This window comes from Tamandua tetradactyla, chromosome 21 (assembly GCF_023851605.1).
Source record: "Tamandua tetradactyla isolate mTamTet1 chromosome 21, mTamTet1.pri, whole genome shotgun sequence".
Taxonomy (NCBI): Eukaryota; Metazoa; Chordata; class Mammalia; order Pilosa; family Myrmecophagidae; genus Tamandua; species Tamandua tetradactyla.
The window spans coordinates 58,900,825-58,923,718 of NC_135347.1; the positions used below are offsets into that span (position 1 = coordinate 58,900,825).

Genomic DNA, 22,894 nt, shown 5'->3' on the forward strand with positions numbered 1-22,894 from the left:
CCTCTTTCTCCTTTATGACCATTTACCTCTCTACAGGATTATCTCCATCAGCAAACATTCTATCATTTCTTCCAATTTAAAAAATATAGATGTCTTAAAACAATTACACCGTGTGAGAAAGAGCAAATCCCCCACCCTCCAAAAAAGGGCATTCTGTGATTCCATTTGCACAAAACTCTGGAAAATGCAAATCTGTAGTGACAGAAATTAGGTCAGTGGTTGCCTTAGGGAGAGGAGCCAAGGGAGGATCATAAATGGGCAGAAGTAAACTTTTGAGCATCACAGATGTTCATGATCTTGACTGTGGCGGTTTCATGGGTGTGAACATGTTAAAACGCATCAAATTTGACAGTTTAAATATGTGCAGTTTATAGCTTATCAATTATACCTCATTAATGACATTTTTAAACGCTCTTGACCCCACATCCCTCCAGCCACAGCCTTATTTTCCTGCCCTCCCTTATGGTAATGCTCCCCAGAGTTGTTTAAACTTCCAGTTTCTATCTCTCGTTTCCCTCCTGAACCCACCCCACCCAGGTGTTCACCCCACCACTCCACACTACAAACCACTACGTTCAAGTCAGTTTTCAGCCCTCCTCTAGCTTCAGCAGCAGCACTTGCCACGGTCACTTCCTTCTCCTTGAAGCACTTTCTTCCTTTGGGATCTAGGACAACATGCTACCTGGATTTCCTCCAACTCACTAACTACTCTTTCTTACTCTGCTTTGAGTATGTTCTCTTCAGGGTCTACTTCTCTTTTGTCTGTATCTGTTCCCTTGGTGATTTCATCTAATCTCAGGCCTTAAAATACCATTTACTATATATGTCCAGCCCAGATCTTACTGCTAACTCCAGACTCCTATATACAGCTGCTTGTTTGATAAATCCACTTGGGTGTATAATATGCATCTCAAACTTAGCACATTCAAAACCGAACTGATCTTGTCCCCAAAGCCTTTTCCTCCCAAACTCCCTTCATCCCATTAAATGCCCACTCTGTCCTTCAAATTCTCAGGAACAACTTTGGAGACACATGAGGTATATATTTATCAGCAAATCCTATGAGCTCCAGAAATTAACCAATTATCCTTTTCACCTCTACCACTTTGCTATTGGTATAAACTACTTAATCTCTCCCCTGGGTTCTTATAATTGCCCCTAACAAGTCTCCCTGCCTCTGCACTTATCCCACTACAGTCTGTTTTCAAAATGTCAGCTGGTTATTCTTTCAAAATGTACATAAGGTCAAGTCGCTTCTGTTCAAAACTCATTAGACTCCCCCACTCGTCCAACGTAAATACTCACCATGGCCTTAAGACCCTAATCTCCTCCCCGCCTGCTCCAGGGACACTTCAATTTTCCATCTTACTTATCTCCCCTCCTTCGCTCCATGACAGCTAAACTACCCACTTTGCTATTTCTCAAACTCACCAGGAATACTTCCACCTCGCAATTTTCGCACTCAGCTCCTAGATATCAACGCAGCTCCATTTTCATTCCCTTTAGGTCCTTGTTTGTCACCTCACTGACACCCTCCCTGACTATTTAAACTGCAACCCATCTAACACTCCTAACATTTACTATCTGTCTTCCTTGCCCAATTTTTTCTTAGCACTTATCATCCTCTGACCCATCACACATTTTACTTGTTTACTGAACATCCACCCCACCTAGACTATTAGCTCCAAGAGAGCAGGGATTTTTATTTTGTTCATTGCTGTAACTCCAATTCTCTGGCCTCTAACAGGTGTCTCAATAAATATCAGTTCAGAACATTAGTGTCTTCGGAGTCATTTGCCTGTAAATAACAGAAATACACTCACCCTCACCTAAGCGAAAAGAAGTTAGTAGAGGGATACCAAATCCCTTAGGGAGAAGTAAAGCCTGAACTAGTACGAGAAACAGAACGCCATCGGAACTAAGACGGCTTCTCTCCCTCCTCTGGTTGACCTACTGAAACACGTGGGTCTGCATTATTTTTCTGGACTTCAGCTTCATTCCCCTTTCTTTCCGTAGACCAGCTTTCTCTGCTAATGATCCAAACATAGCATTCCCAGCCTCCCTAGTTTTTCCAGATCAAGAAATGTGATTATAAATCCCTGCTTAGAGAGGGCTTGAGCCAGGCATTCTACTCCTGGTCCAATTAACTGTGACTAGGGAAGTAGGCCTGTGTCCTACCACTTACCTATGACAGCATTTTTTAATGTCTGAGAGGGCATTTCATTTGTAGAAAAGGCTAAAATAGCTACTTATTAAAGTTAAGCATTTAAAATAACTTTCCTTCAGCTTCTAAGTTTAATTTACAAATACTCTATTTAGAAATTTAGTTACATTTTATTTTCAAGGGGGTCTTTAAAAAATGTTTGATAAAGTTCATTTAAGTTGAATAGATTCAATTTCCTTAAACAGCCCCATTTTACAATTCAAATGTTCTTAAACTTAATACCATTTATACATTAAAGATATTTGATTTTCTTTTAAGAAGCACTTCAAACACTTGAACCAACAAGCAAAACCTTCCCAAGTCCTTAACTGTTATAAACATAATAAATTAAATGTACAGCGACTTTCTAAAAGTTCTCTGAAACATTTCAATATTTTTGCAGGCTTAGTAACATTCTTGAATACCTTTCAATCAAAATGACAAACTAACAATCTGTTACGCATTTAAATTAGAATTTTAAGGCCAATATGAAGTCAATTATATCTAAATACTTTAAATAGCAAATTCTAGTTTGTCCCAATGAATATAAAAACTACTCCTGAACTTAACACAAGTATTGATGACCATGGGAATTGTTTCCTAATGTTTTGAAATGTGCAATCATTGCACATTTCATTTGAGAACTGCAGCACTTGGTGAAGTTTTGTTAAAGGAATGAGTCATTTTGGCTCCAGCAGGCAGGCTGGTTCAGAGTGCTGGGATGATGAAGATTTCTATTTGGGGGTGTCAAGAGTGAAATAGCTACTGCATTTAATTCAATGTTAAATGAGAATAACACTCATTACCAACCTTGGATGGCTGTGAGAATCAAATGAAATAATACATGGGCAGATCCTTGCTTCATGTTATACAAATAATGGCAGTTAGCGTTAAGATGAAGGTCAGCTTATTACTCAGGGCAGCAGCCTTAGACTTCTTTCCTAAAAGCCACTGTGCCGTTGCTTCCCAAATCTCTCCTTCCTATGATTAGCAAATTTTATCAATTCATGAAAGGCAAATGATATCTATTTTTGAGCATATACCCTTACTAGAATATAAATGTATCCCACTTTTTTTACTTTCAAAAGAAAAATTTCTGACCTTACAGAACTAGTATTTTCTTCTATCAGAGAGTTCTCCCAGCCTGAGACTTACTTTCTTAGAGCTATTAACTACATGAGATGGGTAAGATTTGGGACATAGAAGGGTGGCAATTGTAAAACACATGTTAGGAGTCACCAGCCAATGAATATCCATCAGGAGATGATACATCTCAGAAAATTGAGACAAAAATAAGAATCTTTTTGTATAAAAATGCGATTTACATTGAACTTTTAAAGACAGTCATTTTTCAAAGTAAGTTACTCTAGTTTGGGGTCCTAAGACACAGGGTGATTATGGAGAACAGAGGGAAAAAAATCTAAATACAGAACAGAGAAAATATTTCTTAGAGTTGTACAAGAAAAGCTTCAAGCCCAGGTATGAAATGGTATTTAAGAGAAATGGCAAATTTTATCATTCCTTTCCCCTGGCCTGAAGTAAACTGAAACCTGGTAAGCAGGTTACATATTCAGGGGAAGGAAAAACCAGATGGTCCAATAAGGTCTACAGAGTAAGAAGAGATAGTCAAGGTTCAAGAAATATAAAGAAAAATGCCCAGCTAGTGTCAATATTCAGAGCTGGCCACTGGCTCGCACTTAGACTAGGAAGCAGTCCTGTTACCAGCTCCGGCCGTGCGTGGGATCCAAGACGAGTCATGGCATCAAGAAGAGGAGAAGCAAGTGCGCCGGGGTCCTGGATCCCAAGGACACTGATGAGATGAAGAAAGAAGATTTTGTTGTTATTGCTTGGTCTTTTGTTTTTCCAGGACTGAAGTTTAAAAAAGTCTCAAACCTTCAGCAGGATTCCCAGTTGAAACCCACTGCAGAGAGGGCTTGTTATCCGAACTCCCACTGAGTGCCTAGCCAAATTCTGACACGGAAATTTTCCATATCAAAAGTTCTATCAACTCATTCAAGGTGGACAGACACAGTGACCAAGATAACTGAGGTCTTCCAGCTGAAGACGTCATAAAAAACCTAAAACAGCACACGGAAAACCATGTCTTAAAACAGGCAGTCATTTTCAAATAGTAATTATTTCAGTCTTTTCTGTATAATTACTTCGGTAAAGTTTTCTTAATGTATCAAAGAGATTCCCTTTCCAATAGTTAAGAGAGTCAAATCTATTTCAAGTCAGCTCTTTTTTAAGCAGACACTATGATTCTATCTTCTTGTTCTCTAGAAATTCGTCAGGTTTATGTTTCAACACTGAAGTGCTTTCTTTTCTTGTCATGGTAGCAAAAAGCATATCCATCATCCCCAAGGTTTCTAGTAGTTCTCTTTGGTAATCAATCTCTTTTTCTACAAGTCCTTGAAGTAACAAAAACTTTTTATCAACTACAGGTGACTGACCAATCACAGGCAGATAGATGTCTAAAAAGAAAGAGAAAAAGCACATTAGCTAGAAAAATCTTTCCATAAAGTAAGTGAAAAGTAGTATTTAGAAAAAGTACTAAAATATTATATATGAAGATTGAAACATCTATACTTAATTTACAATCAATTTACAACTTACATGCAAGCATAACAATGCATCTGGATGAATTCATTTCAAACAGAAATATCTATAGAAAGCACAGGATGGAGGTTCTGATTTCTCTTCATTTTCCCATTAAAAATTAGCCATGATATTAATAGATGTTTATAAAAATTAATTATAATTCACTTAATCCCACCAATATTAATTCAAAGTTCCACAATTTACAACTATATCATGTACTATCATTGTTGTTTATTTTCTCCACGAAAACACTTATGGAAATTGAAAAAAACAAGATAATTCAATCTACTTGAGTTTCCAAGTCTGATTTCATCATTTTATGTCTCTATGTTGCCAAGTATGTTAGGATTTTCAAGAATTTTTATCAACTACTTACCAATAATTATTTCAGCAGCATTTATCAAAACAGGGGCAAATCTGGGCTGAGACAGATTCCTATAAAGCAAAAAATCTGGTTCATGGAAACTTGTATTTTTTTAAAATCCTTAAATGTTCATCAGCTCTCTATAAAGTTCAAATTAAAAGTAAATATCTCATTTGGTAATAAAGAAGGATTTCAAGTTACAAAATGTAAGCATTACATGGAACAGAAAGCATACCTTATTAAAAAATTAAGAACACGGCTGATTTCCTTTTCATCCCGACCAGCAAGAGCATTTGCAAGGACGCCTCTTCGATTTAGCTCCTTTATAATGGAAACTGTAACCTCAGGTGTCTTCATTGTACACTCAGGCTATAAAAATTTTCAAATACTCAGTATGAGCAGGTAAGACAACTCAAGAAAACAAAAATCATACCCTTGGAACTCACTAACAGTTTCCAAGCTTCAATACGTTCTTATCTTTACAACCCTGAGTCAAGGTAACACCCAGGGCAAGTAAAACAAAAGAAAACAACTTAAAAAAATAAGCTCCTGACTTACCTCAAAGACTCTGTCAAGCGCCTTAGAGATCCTAAAATGTTTCAGATCCCTGTCATACAATTCCAGGTGTTTCTTTGCCGGCCTATTAATCAAAATGTCATCCTGTATTGAAAAGTAAATTTCCAGAGGAGAAAAGTCAAAGTCTATATAAAGTTCCATTCAAAATAAACTTTTTCATAGTTGCACTTTTTACCATGGCGCACCTCAACTATATCATAAAAGATATTCATATGTCCATAATCTAGATTAAATGAAAATGGGAAGCAAGTAATTTACTACATCAACATGTTCTTACTCTCCTATGATTTTTTTCTTTTAATACACATGCAAGAATTTGATTTCTGGGCAAAAATCCATCATTTCAATTCCTTTACATGGCATAGCAGACAGTGTAATTTAGTAGAAAAAGAAAGAAAGATCAGATGTTCCGTTCTAGTCCCACAACCATGGCTACCAATAATACAAGCCTAGATAAATCACAACTTCTTTATAGCTCAAGCTTCTCAGGTGCCAAATGGGGATATAATCAGCTCTACTGCTTTTCAGGATTGTTTAGAATATCAAATCAGGTAGTGTGTGAAAGATACTATTTTGAATGTGGCAAAGTATCGTAACATTACATCATGATTCTGGTTATTAAATAAAGTTGTCACTGTTCCCTATAACTCATTAACAATATCTCCAATAGAATAACCTAGAGATAAATCTGAGGAAGAGAAAAGCAAAATAAAGTTAAAAGCCATCTGAATTATATTTTGTAATTGTTCAGGGATGGAGTTGGCTAATCTAACAATTTCACTTTTTAAGAAATATGAGAAAGACAAAAATACCCGTTGCTTTGTGTAATTTTTTCCTTTAATAAAGGTTCGATATGCAGGTCTTCTTCTCCTGGGAAAAGGATCCTTCTTTGCTTCAGATTTGCGATGTTTAACATTCAATATTCCATTGGTCATTCCTACAACTATTGTCTCATCTTCATGCTAACAGCAATTAGGAAAGATATATTAGTCTTTTCCTAAATCATAACTTACATAGTACTTTCTCTTCAAAATAACATTTATAGTACTTGTGAAAAATCATTATCATTTATTATAATTAAAATTGTGTATAATACTTTGGAAAATGGGTCTTTTATAGGGAAAAAAACTGGGATAACTGACTTCTATGGTTTTCAAGGATAAAATAAATAATATACTAAACCAATCCTTAAAAAAAAAAAAATTTATAGTGTTGTTTTTTTGCTTATACATTCACCAAAAATGATATTCAGAAATAGATGCTGCACCTAAAAAGGAGCTATGCCAAAAAGTTAGAGCAAAATAACCTGTCGCTAGGATATCATTACATTGATAGAACTTACTATAGTCATTACAACTACCACTGGCAGCTTGAATAAAAATAAATACAGAATTAATGACACTGCCAAAGTCTTCCGCATCCTTTTATTAGAAAAAAGATCACATGGTGGCATGACTTCACACAGTCCTGCCAAGAAAATATTTTGGAGTAAGTTTTCCCTCCCACAATGCAGATTTCTATATAATGTGTTCAAATTCCTCTGCTCCAAATATGGCTCTCCACAATTCTTTAAGGTGAACATTCCAGAAAAAGCAGTCAACAGAGAAAAACGTATTTCATTTTGTTGCTCCATTATCCCTTTCTTAGCTCAGAGAACCAACTTGCCTTTCTAGAGTATTCCAATACCCTTGAGTTAAATGTGTTGCAGTAAGATTTATCAACTTCCCAAGTCCTGCCCTGAGTGTTAGCAATGCCTGTGGTACTGCTGAGGTTACGCAGCAGGTGGGACCCCAATCTGAATTTATGTCAAATCATCCCAACAAGTCAAATATTCGAGCAATTCTCTTAGATTAAACATCTGAAGTGGCAAGAATAAAATAAGACTTATTCAAATCCAAAGGTTTGTAAACCCTAAATCCCATTTTACTTTCATTTAACAGGCAAGGTTAGGGAAAGCTTGAAGAAGAGCTAAAAGTACTTACTGCAAGTGCAAGACTCAAAATTGAAGCTGCATAATCAAAACTGTGGACTACTTTGTAGGAAGTCGTGCTATATACTTTTACCTTCCTAATAAAAGAGAAAACTGTCACAATCTTTTTCAAAATGAGCATAAAATCTAAAAGTTTTCATTTTTTTAAAAATCAACATACACATATTAAAATTTATACAATAGTTAAGAAAAAGAATAAGCAATGTCAATTACAAACTAATTTATCACTGATTCCCTTCAAAAATGAACTGTGTTTCAGCACTAGCCATAATGTTCTTAAAAAGATTTTAACCATTTATAAAACAAACAGAAAGACAGACTATGAACCAACGTCCTCTGAAGATAAAACCTGGGAATAAAGAAAACTATCAATGAAAGGACAAAAGGACAGGGTATCTTAATCTCAGCACAGGTGACACTCTGGCCATGCAGGTCTCTGTCGTGGGGCTGCCCTGCACGCTGCAGGATGTTTAGCAGCACCTTTGGGCCCGACCCACTAGTCGCCAGCAGCACCCCTCCCATAAGGTACGACCACCAAACCTGTCCAGACATTGCAAATGTCCCCTGGGGGGCAAACTCACTTCAGACCGGGAAACACTACAAACAGCCAACCCATACTTTATTCTGTAGGGGCACATTTAGAAATCAAGTCCAAGATTGCCTAGTAACACCATTTCAGAGAGGTTATCAAATATTTACATAATAATTTCCTTTGTATAAAAATATTTTCTAGCTTTTAAAATGTGTATGCCTTTCAATAAACATGCTGAAAAGCATAAATAATAAAATTCTAGTAAAATAACCTTTATCTCATACATTTTCCTTCTTGCTAACTACGTGATTTTTGGCTATTTGAGTCTTTTTGTTTATGCAGGCAGAAATTTGAAATTGATATTTGGGAAATTAAGGTTACATATTGCTTTGGGCCTCTGAAATACTACATTGTATCATTTTTCACTTTAGCATTAGATTTGCTGGAAAGGAGGAGCAGTATATAGAAGATAATTTTAAAGATGAAAACAACGCATTATAAATCAGTTTTCCTAATCTGTATAAATGAATTAGAATTAAGTATATGGAAAAACATCTAAAGTCACATTGGATTATTGGGAAACATGGATAAATTCAGTTGGCTGTATTTTACTTTATGGTGTATGACTTTGTGGCAAACAACAGTATGTGGCATTTTTCATTCCTTCATAAAAATATTTTTAAAATGTGATTTAATGTTAGAAATAAAATACTTGAACAAAAGATGCCTCGAATATTTTATGAAGCAGAATTAAACATGCAAAGTGTAAAGACAGATTTGTGTTTATTTTGACTAGTTTGCTGCCAATTATGTCCTCTAAGTTTTTTTGCTATTTTATCATTGCCTCGTGTTTTTTAAATAACCATTGCTTTTGAAAATCTGAATGTCAACATTCTCAAAACTTTTACATGAAAAGTTTATATTTATATATTTTAAGAAATTACAATAGTAGCATTTTAATTAGTCTGAATGTTTCCAGGCATTAAAATAAAACATGACTAAAAGATAAAAAAAAAAATGTATAGGCCTTTTAATAAACATGCTGAAAACAAAGTTCTTTCATAATAGTGAAAAAAAAAAGAAATGTGGAAATAAAATAATTAAGAGCAGTTAACTATAAATAAATTCAGGAACAGTGCTGTCAAAAGCCACTGGCCACATGCTGGCGACTGAGCTCTTGAAATACGGCTACTGAAAATAAGGAACTAAATTTTTTATTTTTATTTTCATAATAATTTTTATACTGATTACATGTTGACATATTTTAGATACTATGGGCTAAATAAAATACATTACTAAAATTAATTTTACTTAGCTCTTTTTATCTTTTTTAAAAAACATTAAAATTTGTGACCCACATTATATTTCTATTGGACAGCACTGTTCTAGAACAATAACTAATGGAATACTAAACACCTATTAAAAATAGTATGTCTGGACCACATTAATGTACAGAAATTTTTACATATCTTAAATGTTAGAGGATGCAAACTAGAAAATATATACACAGTGCCAATATTTCAAACTACATGAATGTACATTAATGATTTTAAAAGAAACTACAGAATAACAAACTGTTTTAAGAGATTAATGATTGAGTGGTTCAATAAAATTGCTTAACTATATAAGTGACAGCAATAAATTACATCACAGGAGAAAAGACGGCTATATGTAAATAAAAGTTCAACATTTTTTCAACTCAACAGATTCTTTTTCTCATAGAGATCATTACTGGAATATTTATTTTATCACAAATACTGCTGAAATAACTCATTCTTCAAGTAGTAAACACTTGCATACTAATAATAATGAACAAAAAAATTAAATTGCTGACCTATCCAGTGAACCAGAGAGTAACCTCTGCCCGGAGCTGCTCAGACATAAACACGTCACAGTTTTGTGATGATTTTTCAAAGCCACTAGCAACTGTCCTCCTTTTAACATATCCCAGACTTTAACATAACGACCTCCTATAAAAAGAAATAATCATCAATTTGATTTTCTGCTTACAGATTCAAAATCTCAATCATGTGAAAAGGATTCTTCACTGGACACCACAGAGCATGGGGTCAGGTGGAGGACTTCAGAGCCACTGGTCTAAACCCTGCTAGTGTGGTAGGTGGTAACAGAAGTACCTACCTGACAGGACTCTTACCAGGATTACACAATTTTATATTTGTAAAGTGTGCAGAAGGATCCGGTTAAAGAAAAAAGTATAACCAAAACAAAATCATACTCTAAGAGAAATTTTGTATAATCATGGAAATACATGAGGTAGACTTCATTTCCTAAAAATTTTGTGAATTACAACAAAACTGAAAAACTCTGTAGTTTTTAATCTAAGAGCTGGACAGATGCTTGGAGGTAATTTAACTCAATTTCTTAAAAAGAAATTTTTAATCCAGCATCTTTTCTTTCAAAATACAAAGAGGAGTAGGGGAGAAGTGAAGTTCTCACTCAAACTGAAGATCTGCTTTGCCTGGGGCACGGGGCCTGGAACCTAATACAAAGTCCCATCTCTCTTCCTGCATATGACAGCACATGAGTGGGATTACAGATGGAAACCACTGATCTGGTCCAACTTCTCATTTTTAAGGTCTAGAGAAGCTCAGGGGCTACCCAAGGTCACACAATTAGCCAGTAATACAGCACAGATTAGCATGCAGGTTTCCATTTTCCTTATTCAACTTAATCTTATTTCCATTTCTCAAAATAGTAAGAAAAGTGGATAGGTCTGATAAGTTATCAATTTATTATTAAATCAAACAAGTACTTGGAAGAGTCTAAAACAGAGTAATTTCTACTTGGATCTTAAAATTAAGCTTAAAAAAGGCGGCACGCGTAGCCGTATATATACTATCAAGTATAACATACCTAAAAATCCTTCAAATGTCAACACATTAATCTTTATTGACAGATAAAAAAACAATTTATTTCTTCCACTGTAATTATGAAAATGCACTGTCCCAACATAATCAAAAGACACCTCATCTCTAGCTTTGTTTCAAAAGCTGCCACAGATTTCTCAGGTAGGAATGAGGAATAAGACCCATATTTCTGGGGTCAAACAAGATGGCACAGAGTTATATATAAAATGTGGGCTCTCTCAAGTTTGGGGAATAAAGATCTGTCATTTACCAGCTTCGTCTTAAACAAATTCGTCATAACTTCTACTTCCTTGGCTATAAAGCAGGAAGAAAACTAACAACCTTGACGGATCATGGGAGCATTTGAGACAATATTTATATAACATCATAGTGCCTGACTCACGTTAAGTACACAATAAATAACTGCTTGCCCCACTTACCAACTGTCTTGAGCAAAAACTTAGCCATGCAGTGCAAATGTACACTCAGAAACCACAAATGGCAACTGACAAAAAAATATGTGACTCAAGACCAACAATATTTGTGAAAGCAATTTTTAAAACAAATACCTGCTGACACTAGAAGACCTTCAGAGGGAAAAAGCAGGACACTCTCTACTGGCTGTCCATGTTCAACAGATATAACACTCTTATTTGTTCGTGCGTCAAACATCTTTACAGTATGATCGTATGATCCTAAAATGTCAATTTTTATATTATGTGAGTTTCAATGATTAAAACAACATATATATGCATGTATATATTCGTGCATATGCAAATGTACAAGAACACACACATATATTTTTTTTTGGTATGTGCACACACAAATACAATTTTTTATTTTATTTTTTGCATGGGCAGGCACCAACCCGGGTCTCGGGCATTGCAGGAAAGAACTCTGCCTGCTGAGCCACCGTGGCCCGCCCCCAACACATATATTTTTAAAGGGGAACATCTTTAGATTAAACTTTTAGACTCAAATGTACATTCATGAAGACAGCACCTCCGAATCCTCATCTACCACTGACGGTTCTTGAAGAAACACTGTGCAATACTATACGGATGCCCACTTGCTCTGATCCTAAACTGTTCCTACTGGCAGCTACTGCTCGCTACTGAACAGCCTGGGACTCCTTGCACGTGCACCCACTGCGATTCAACTGCGCAGTCTTTGCTTCCTGCTGCTGGAGGCCCTGTGGACATGAGGGCACTAAGACCATTACAACTGGACAGTCTGTATTATGTTTTCAGGGCAGCCTGATGTCTCCAAACACATTTGGAGGACAACAAGAACGACCACCAAAAGAAAAACAAGACAACTGGATAAACAGAAATATGTTCTTTTATGAAAAAGTTTCAAATCCCTTTATTCCAAAAGAATCCCAAAGCAATATTAAAGTATATCACAATAAGATTATCTAACTTGAGGAGAAAAAAAGAATTCACCAACCTGTTACAAAGAGATCTGAGTTCAGTTTGCTAGCACATCCACACCTCACATAATCAGAATGCTCTCTGAACATGAGTATTTCTTTGGAGTTTGGAATATCCCATAATTTAACTGTATAATCATCAGCCCCAGAGACCACATGGTATTTGTCAGCTGTAAAATCTACAGTATGAACTGCTCTGAAAGATCAAAGATAACTTATATTTAAAGGCAAGAAAAAATTCTATTTCTGGTATCTTCTAATATAAAACTCTCCTTTCTCCAAATAACAAAAAACAAAACAAAACAAAAAAAAACCAGCTCAATTTCAGGGAATGAAGGGAAAGATAATAGGAGAGAATGAAAAAAAAACCTTAAAATAGGTGTTTACTTGTGTCTGATGCTCCTTTTATCTACCTTATTGACAGACGAGTAAAACATATGAATTAAAAATAAATAAATAATAGGATGAACAAATGTTAAAATAAATTTAGTAGACTGAAATGCTAGTGATCGATGAGAGGGAGGGGTAAGGGGTATGGTATGTACAAGTTTTTTCTGTTTTCTTTTTATTTCTTTTCCTGAATGTTCAGAATGATCTAAGAAATTATCATGATGATGAATACACTACTATGTGATGATATCGTGAATTACTGATTATATACGTAGAACGGGATGATTATATGGTAAGAATGTTTGTTTGTATGCTGGTATGTTTAATAAATAAAACAAATGAAAAAAAATAGGTGTTTACCCCAAGCCAATTTAAAAACTGAAATACCTGAGCACTATGAAGTTAATAAGAATATTAAGCAATAGCCTTAACATTTTAAATTATGTTTTCCAATATGCCACAAGACCACTTAGCTGCTTAATGAAAACCAACATTCAAAATAGCTGGAGCCAAGGTATTTAGCTTTAATTTTAAAACCCCTTCAAAAAGGATAGCTCTTTAAAAAATAAATTCTAAAAAGACTTGTCTCTAAGTTGGATCATGCTAAATGAATTTCTGTTGTATTTTAAATGTTTCACTGATGGGGTAAGACCAGTTCTATAATGCATTATAAAAAATACTTTTGAAGTGCTCAAATTTCAGTGATGACACCAGTAATGCTGAAAACAAAGCTATAAGATAAAATTGTCCTGGCCATCAAATTCATCAAGGGATAAAATACTAAAAATCCATGAAGAAAAGAAAATCCACCTCCCTACTTGACTTCAAAAAGAGACCTTCTAAGGTAGTCTAGGCCTACAGAGCTCTCGTTATCAGTTACAAGGTGCGTTTAGGTCCACGGCCCCTAACAGCAACGGGGTCACAGACCTCTCTGAAGATTAAGGAAAGCTATAGAGCATCCCCTTAGACAAATGCACATTTCTTAAAACGTCACATACAATTTTAGGGAGTTCATGAGTCCCATGAAGCTGGGCCATGGGGCCCATGGTAAGCACCCCATTTTAGAACGACTGTTTTATGCCAGTTGCCTAGTTGGAAGCTTAAAGCAGGTACTAGCCCCAACAGGATCTTTGAACAACTAGCGAAAACTGGCATCGACATCTTCCTCAAGACTCTGGAAAATAGTAAAAGGCTTACAGTAACTGAGCAAGTGACAAATAAAGAAAATGTAGTTTTAAAAAAATGGTAGGAAAAACTCATGGCGCCCTGGCCGTCCCACCCCAACTGCCTTCGGGGTGCAGTATAAAGCCAGCCTGTACTCTCTGGTCTGGGCCTATTCCAGAGGGAGCACGGACACCGCTATGTGCGTACTGGGGTACCTGTATGTGGTACCATCTGTCAGGTGGCAGCCTGCAACACTGAGCCAGGAAATGCATCTCTACCTCATCCTCCCAGGACTTGCCCTGCAAGCAGAAGCAGCCTGCACAGACTAAAGCAGTGTAGTAGAAACAAGTGGAAGTGGTCTGGGACAACGGATTACCAGTTGTAAGACACACAATAGACCTTCCTGGAAGGGGAGTAGAGGAACCATCCAAATTCCTATAAAAGGGGATTCTAAGCCCACAATTAAGCACAAGCCCAGGACCAGAGGCCAACTCAGAAAAGACACAGGACCCTGCACTTCACTTTCATCTCAGCTGATCTTCTCGATAGGAGAGTTAAGCTCTGAAGGAGAGAAGCTGTCAACCAAAATCAATTTGCAAACACCATGAAGGTGTTTTTTGCACTGGCTGGTTTGTTTTTGTTAGTTCTTAACACCCAAGGAAATCTCTGTTTCATCAGCTAGACACAAACTTAAGGAACAACTCAGGAACTTAATTTCAGAGTTCATACTTAAAAATAAAAATTAAAATATACAATACACAACAAAAGGTTACAAGACAAAGAAACAGGAAATAATGCCCTATACAAAGAAATAAGATAAAAATTCAGAAGCCATCAAGGAAAAAATATCAGACTTCGGACATACTGGACAAAGATTTTTAAATAATGATCTTCAATATCTTCAAGGAGCTAAAGGAAAACAGAGAAAGAACTAAAGGATATCTGGAAAACAAGGAATGAACAATATAAAAATCTCAATAAAGAGATTAATCCAGTAAATAAAGTACATACAGGCACATAATCTTCACAGAACTGCCCTCTACGTTGTTATTCAAAACCCAAGAAAAGATTAAAACAAAAACAAAAAACGAAACATAAAAGTCAACTCTTACTTTGTATGGCCTTCAAATTGTCTGAGAGGAGCCCTCCCAGTTATATCAAAAAGCTGAACCCCACCATCTTCACTGCCAGCCACAAGTAGTCTACCATCCTGGCGAAAAGTAGCACAGTACGCTGTGTCTTTAAATCGGGAAAAAGTTTTTATAGGTTCTTGGGAGTATCGGCCATAAATGTGAATCTATCACAAGATAAAAAACATAGTATTTTACCAGACAGCTCAGGATCAGTAGTAAATAGAAACTACATGAAAGAAAAAGTTTTTAATTTAATATTATACTCACCCTTGAGGAGGCTGTGACAGCATAATTATACGGAGGCTGCAGAGAAAAGTCTACTTTTGACACTGCACCAAACTCCTTAATCTGAACAGGGGTCTTAATGAAAAATAATATACAGTATTAACAGAGTTACAACTGGTAAGACAAACTTAAGCATAATATAATCCCTAACAGACCACTTCTTTTCATTCTTAGCAACATTTATGAGATTATGTATAATACAGAAGTAAGAAGAAAGCAAATATGGTCCATAATCCCAGCACCCAAATTAAAGTAAAAACTAGATGGTTATAATCCACACCCTGTTCACTCTTCAGCTGCAGAGTTTTCAGTGATTCCTGCGGGGAGGGGCGGGGAGAGTTACATCTATACCAGCATATATTATATATTTAGCCATATTTTTAATGGCCACAAAAACGATACCACAGAAGCCATTCTGCACTTCGTTTTTTTCAATTAATATATCCTGACTAACTTTTCATATGAGCAATAGATTTAGCATTCATTATACGGATATATCATAATTTACTTTACCAGTACACGACTAATAGACATGGGCTCTCTAAGATCACTGATATTACAAGTAATACTTCAGTAAACACCTTTACATACATATTTTCCAGTAAACTTATTATATTCATTAAGTTCCAAGCCCGGAGACTGCCGGATGTGCTTGTTTTCCCTTTCCTTTTTTTTCTAATCAAGATAGATATCACCAATTGTCCTCCAAAAAGTCTGCTCTAATTTCCCTTCCTCGAATGGTAATGATGATCAAAAATTTTCATTTGTGCCAATATAACAGATGAAAAATAGCATCTGAATTATTGTTTCAATTTGTACTGATTTAATTAAGGATAAAACCAAAATTCTTTTAACATATATATAATGGCCATTTATATATCAACCTTTTAATCCCAAACTCTTCCCATTTTTCTACTTGGTTGTTCATCTTTTTAAAAATCACTTGTAAGCTTTAATAAATGGCATAGAAGAATTTCAAACCACTTCTTTCTTTGACTGAGAAAGGTGAAACTATATCTTCTTGCATGCAAGATTCAAATTCTAAAATTTAATTCATCTGGCACTGATTAATCATCTACTTTGTGCTAGGCACTTATATGGTTAAACTTAAGTATGTGGATTTTTATATAAAATCAAAAAAATGATCAAATATCAAATTATCTGCCCAAACCATACATTGCCTATAGACCATGTTAATTAGATTATCCAAAGCATAACATATACTGGAGACATCGGCATCACTGCAAATCTCCTCATCCTCCATTATCACCCACACTTACTTTATAGTTGTTCCAGTACAGTGTATCTTGGGTAATTTTTTCACCAAGAATAGGATACGTCTGAATAACTACAGGCTTATAACCAGCCATGGTTTCATATAATCGTACTGCTGTCCAAGGGTCAACAGTTTGGAATTGATACTAGAAATAATTATAGTGACTTTGCCTTAAATCTGAAAAAGAAAAATTTTGATATATATATTATTCATTAAACCTATATATACAGTTGTGATATTTCCTCTGCTTTCTTTGAAAGGACTGCTTGGTAGCTTATAAGACTAGTGACCAACAAACCACTTAATTCAGAAGTGATGATCGAAAGGAAGCAGGAAGGATACAAATCAGGGCTGAGACACTGTACTGTCTGCTCAGCTACACACACAGGCTAATGCAAATACTCACACACCTGAATGACCAGCTCACAACACTCAGGAATGAATCTGGCTCAGCCTTCTGGGAGCCAAAGAAAAGAGAAACCTAGAGTTTTCAATTCTTGACAATAGAAAACATTAAGGTGAAACTGCAAACACAAAAACTCAAACTTAAGATGAAATTTAACCTATAAGAATATATTATAGGGACTTGACCTTGTGACAATCTAAAAATGCCAAGAAGAAAGGAAGGCACCTGGGAAATTCCTAATATTCTCTCAAGCACTGCGAACTTCCAATTTAATAAACCAAGCCCTCTATATTGACTTTAGCCCTTATGAAACTTATCTGTGTAAGAAGCTAAGCCTACTTACAAACATGCCTAAGATCACCCCCAAAGAACCTCCTTTGTTGCTCATACGTGGCCTCTAAGTCAAACTCTGCGAATAAATTCATTATTCTAATCCCTCTCCCCCTACATGAGACATGACTTGCAGGGACGTAAGGCTCCCTGGCAACATGGGCCATCCCAGGGATGAACCTGGCCCTGGCATCAGGGGATTGACAATGCCTGCTGGGCCAAAAGGGGGGAAAGGAGTGTAACAAAGGAAGGTCTCGGTAGCTAAGAGAGTTCAAATAGAGTCAAGAGGTCATCCTGGAAGTAACTCTTACGCAAACTGCAGCCAGATATTACAAACTGCCACAGGATGCAAAGCCCAAATCAACAGCATTCCTGAAAACCCTAAAGAATGCCCAAGACTCTAAGACTCTGCAAAAGTTTTACTCATCAAATTTATTTTTCTGAAACTTAACCTCCCAGATTGTTCCGATGCCGGAGAAGCCCTGAAGCTTAGAGGTCCCAGAACATCAACCAGTTGCATTCCTCTACCCCATAACGTCTACACTCCTTTTCAACATGAAGAAGTTAGAATGGTCATTGCCCAGATATTCCTGAAGATAACCCCAATGAGAGGGAGGAGTTATAATAGAGAAGATAGGATTTAACAAAGGATTATGACTACTGAATCATAGTGTAGATACTTCTTTTTAGTTTCTAGTGTATTAGACCAGCGAGAAGGAAATACCTGAAATGTGGCACTGAAACCCATACTATACTCGGAAAATTGCTCTATAACTACTTGATAAACTGTATTTTGAAATTTATCACTTTTCTTTATATATGTTACAAAAAAATGTTTTAAAAAAGGGAAGAAAAGCTAATATTCTGATGTAGAAGCTTAAAATTAATTCGTTTTAAAAAGACTTAAAAGATAGGGAAGAAATTAGGAATAAAGCAATCCTGAAATTAAGTTCTAATTTAATGTGACAGAATAGCATAAACATGAATCTAAACTCTCAAATAGCATGTAATTAAGCCAAAACGTCTCTCCAGAACTATTCATTACGAGAGACTCAATTTATGGACTGTGATAAAGGGGAATGATTCCAGTGGTGATGCTCACTATCTATTCTGAGAAGCCTGAATAGTGTTATCAGTAACACCAAATCAATAGGTGAGGCATATTTTAAGGTTATTTTGATGAAATATGGCAATCATGATTAAAAGGGGCAAAAATTTTCTGCTACAATGTGTAAAACGCTGTTCTAGGCACTTGGGATACAAAGGTGAGTGAAACAGGTCTACTGCCAACACAAAACCTTTAATCTTGAGTGAGAAAATGGAGAAGTCGTAAGTAAACAAAAATACTAGAGGTGTCAGGTTCAGGTGATGACGCCCCATTGTTCTGTTGCTGTGGACGTGAACCATCAGCATGTGAAATTCATCTACAGCCGATTACACCTGCAGCTGGCTACAGGGAGTAGAGTGATGTTTAATTTAATTAGCTGGAGGCTTAAGAGAGAGGGCGGTAGCGAGCTCAGCAGCTCAGCACACCTCATCTCAGCACTCCAGGCACAGACCCACACGTGTGGAGAGGCCGGAAGGAAGGAATCACTCTGGAGGGCAGAGACCCACACGTGCGGAGAGGCCGGAAGAAATCACTCTGGAGGGCAGAGACCCACACGTGCGGAGAGGCCGGAAGGAATCACTCTGGAGGGCAGAGACCCACACGTGCGGAGAGGCTGGAAGGAAGGAATCACTCTGGAGGGCAGAGACCCACACGTGCGGAGAGGCCGGAAGAAATCACTCTGGAGGGCAGAGACCCACACGTGCGGAGAGGCCGGAAGGAATCACTCTGGAGGGCAGAGACCCACACGTGCGGAGAGGCTGGAAGGAAGGAATCACTCTGGAGGGCAGAGACCCACACGTGCGGAGAGGCCGGAAGGAATCACTCTGGAGGGCAGAGACCCACACGTGCGGAGAGGCTGGAAGGAAGGAATCACTCTGGAGGGCAGAGACCCACACATGCCGAGAGGCCGGAAGGAAGGAATCACTCTGGAGGGCAGAGACCCACATCTGCGGAGAGGCCAGAAGGAATCACTCTGGAGGGCAGAGACCCACACGTGCAGAGAGGCCGGAAAGAATCACTCTGGAGGGCAGAGACCCACACATGCCGAGAGGCAGGAAGGAAGGAATCACTCTGGAGGGCACAGACCCACACGTGCGGAGAAGCCGGAAGGAAGGAATCACTCTGGAGGGCAGAGACCCACACGTGCGGAGAGGCGGAAGGAAGGAATCACTCTGGAGGGCAGAGACCCACAGGTGTCGAGGCTGGAAGGAATCACTCTGGAGGGCAGAGACCCACACGTGCGGAGAGGCGGAAGGAAGGAATCCTCCGGAGGGCAGAGACCCACATGTTTAGCCGTTTGAACTCAGAGCCAAGAAGAAAGTCCAGGAGACGCCCACCATGCGCCTTCCCAGGGGACACGGGCCAGAGCAAAGCCAGTTGCCTTCCTCTGAAGACCACAAATATGTAACTAAATAAATCCACTTATCAAAAGCTGATCCATCTCTGGTGTGTTGCATTCTGGAAGCTTTAGCAGACGAAAACACTAGATACTTGATGTAGTTTGGAATAAGTGCCATGAAGGAAATTAACACAGCGATGAGACAGCAGGGAAAGGTCACTTTAGACAGAATGGTAAGGAAAGGCCTCATTGGGATGGCAGAAGGCCCAATCAAAGGGAGACTTGGGACTTGGGAAGAGAGCATCTGGGCCTAGGAACCACAAGAGCAAAGTCCGAGAGGCAGGAAGGAGGGTGGCTGTTTCAGGACGAGAAAGGCAGTCAGTGGGCACACTTAGCACAGAAGAGGTGATCGGAAATTCAGCTGGAGAGATAACAGCAATCAGGCCACAATCTTGTGTAAGAGTGAGAAGTTTAGATTTTATTCCAACATTGGAAGTCACTAAATCATTTTACACAGAGTAGTTAACATGATATGCTTTCATACACTCAGAAGACCTGAGCAGCTGTTATGTGAAGAATGGATTTTTTTTTTTTTTTTAGATTGAGAACAGGAGTTTATTGCCTCATGGTTTTGAAGCTGGAAATGTGGAAGAAACAAGAACAATTAATATAAAACATTCAACTGACTTAGTTGCAAAGATGGATGATATATAGATAGATATAGAAAGAATGAGAGTGAAAGTGAAGGAGGGATAGAAAACAGAGGTGTTGTCGAGACTGAATCCAAAATCAACTCATCAGCAAGGTGATGCTTTTGAAGAATGGATTTTAAAAACCAGTGAACGGTTTTTTTCTTGAAGACAGATTTAAATAATCTTAATATTCCCTTTAATTCTTAAATGTCTTAATTTTGGCAAGAAGTAGGAAGAAGATCAACCTTCTTCACTTTATGGCATCATAAAAGCAGCCTTCAGGGTGTGGTGTGCTCTGTGGAGGCCCAACCCTGGAAGTCTAAACCGTAGATCAGACGGAACATGGCCTATATCTCCATGCATTCTAATCTCAGAAAACTCTTCAAGTCTAATTACTCCTTCACCACCTTCCTGTTTACAGGAAGATACAGAGTTGTAAATCACAAGGGCGGTTGGGACGATGCACCCCTGGAGGAAATCATCTGTCCCAGGCTTCACATTTTGCTAACAGGTTAAAAGTACGAATTTGTTACGAGTACATATTTTAAACAGAAAATTCTTGTGTGATTTTCTGTGATATGGCCCTTGCCTACCTTTCTAGCCTTACTGCTTGTTATTCCCAGCCATTTATTGTTCCCTTAATACGCATGCTTTTTCTTGCCTCAATGCCTTTGGTCATTTTCTCCCTCTGCGAGGATTTTCACTTAGTTGTAGCTGAAACTTAATGGTTCCGATCATCAAATAGACTGTAAATGTGCACCTGTGAAAATCATGCTCAGCTCGCTGGCCACACAAAAACAGATAAGGGTCAAATTTGGTCCCCAGGTCTTAACTTACCCCACTATAGAAAACACAGGCAAAGGGGTACCTAACTGTCCTTGAAATCGTTTAAAGCTTTTTTAGAATGAAGTGAGGAGCAGTGGTTTGTCGGATTAAGGTGAGGAACAGATTTACATGGGGCTAACACTATGCAAAGGCATGGGGGCAAGGAATTTTTGAAAATGAAAATGACTAAAGAGAGGATAAAGCCTGAGAAACTGAGACTAAACTAGCACAAAACAATACAGAGTATGAAATAAATACTATGAGTAGTGTACAAAGCACTGAGAACTCAGAAGAGGAAGATTTTTATTCTAACTGGAGGCTCCCAGAAAGATTCAAAGCATACCATCTCAGCGGGCCTCGAAAGGTAACAGAGCCGATTCAGCGTTAAGACCTAGGCAAAGGGGGCGGGCGCGGAGACGCAGGGGGCGGCCATTCCAAATGGAAGGAGGTGCACAGCAGACGGAAGGAAATAAGGTGGTTGCCTTGGAGAGCTGCAAATTATCCCAGGGGCTAACAGGGAAAGGAAGGGTGTATGGCGAGCAGGAGAGAGTGTGGGAGACGGGAGAGGGTGTGGGGAACAGGGGAGGATGTGGTCGTAGAGGAGGAAAATCCAGATCGAAGCCAAACTGTGGGAACCCTGAGAGTAAGTTAAGGGATTTATTAAACTGCGGAGACTGAAGCTCCAAAAGGCCATGCCAGATATTACGGGAAGGCCCAGTGGGAGCCTGGGCCAATGGGAGCGGCCTTCACCTACCTCCGCCGGGCCTCGAGGGTCTGCGGAGGCACCCCGGCTCCACGGAAAGCTTCCTGGACTCCGCCAGCTCCCTTCCCTGGATTTCTCGGGCTCACGTGCGGAAAAGCACGCGGACTCTGCTAGGAGCTGCCATGACACACAGCGTACGGAAAGCCCAGAGCGTCGCGCAAAGATGGTCTAAAGCCTCAGCCCAGCCCGGCCCGGCGTGTCGCGCCGAGATGACGTAATCGCCCCGCCCCGCTGACGCCGCGGACGGCCAGGTGGGTGTGGCTATGGGGAGGAGGTGGTGTCTCCGGAGGGAGGGGTTGGTCCTTTCTCAAGGGGCCGGGAGGCGTCAACTCCGACGATCCTGCACCGGTAGTATTCGGGAAGCCGCGCTGCGGCAGGAAAGGCCTGGACATCCGCTCGGCTGCGGAAATACGCCACCAGGCGAGAGGCGCAAACCGGAAGTGACGTCGCGGCCCAGGCCCGCCGGATTTGGGGCCTGCCGGGAAGGTGGCGGCGGGTGGGGAGACCAGGCGCGCTCTCCTCTGGCCGAGGTGGCTCCGAGGCCCTGCCCGCCCGTCCCGCGGCCCTCCCGCCCCTGGTCTGGGGTCCGGCCCGCCGCGGCTGAGCGACTGTCTCCGA

The 22,894-nt window shown here is 38.6% G+C and overlaps 1 protein-coding gene across 2 annotated transcripts; it reads right to left on the minus strand.

The window, feature by feature from the left end:
• Positions 1-573: 573 nt before the first annotated feature.
• Positions 574-22,698, minus strand: UTP15 (UTP15 small subunit processome component). Of its 2 annotated transcripts, XM_077139474.1 has the most exons (13): positions 22,268-22,697; positions 16,818-16,990; positions 15,520-15,612; positions 15,232-15,416; positions 12,583-12,761; positions 11,703-11,828; positions 10,101-10,236; positions 7,727-7,811; positions 6,557-6,706; positions 5,727-5,828; positions 5,404-5,537; positions 5,181-5,239; positions 574-4,677 (listed from the first exon to the last, which is right to left on the minus strand). In XM_077139474.1, the coding sequence occupies exons 2-13, from the start codon at positions 16,905-16,907 to the stop codon at positions 4,460-4,462; spliced, it is 1,557 nt and encodes a 518-aa protein (XP_076995589.1). In that variant the 5' UTR covers positions 16,908-16,990; positions 22,268-22,697; the 3' UTR covers positions 574-4,459. The 2 variants fall into 2 exon arrangements, with proteins under 2 accessions (XP_076995589.1, XP_076995590.1); XM_077139475.1 differs by lacking the exon at positions 5,181-5,239 and having other exon boundaries at positions 4,531-4,677; positions 22,268-22,698.
• Between the last annotated feature and the right edge of the window lie 196 nt (positions 22,699-22,894).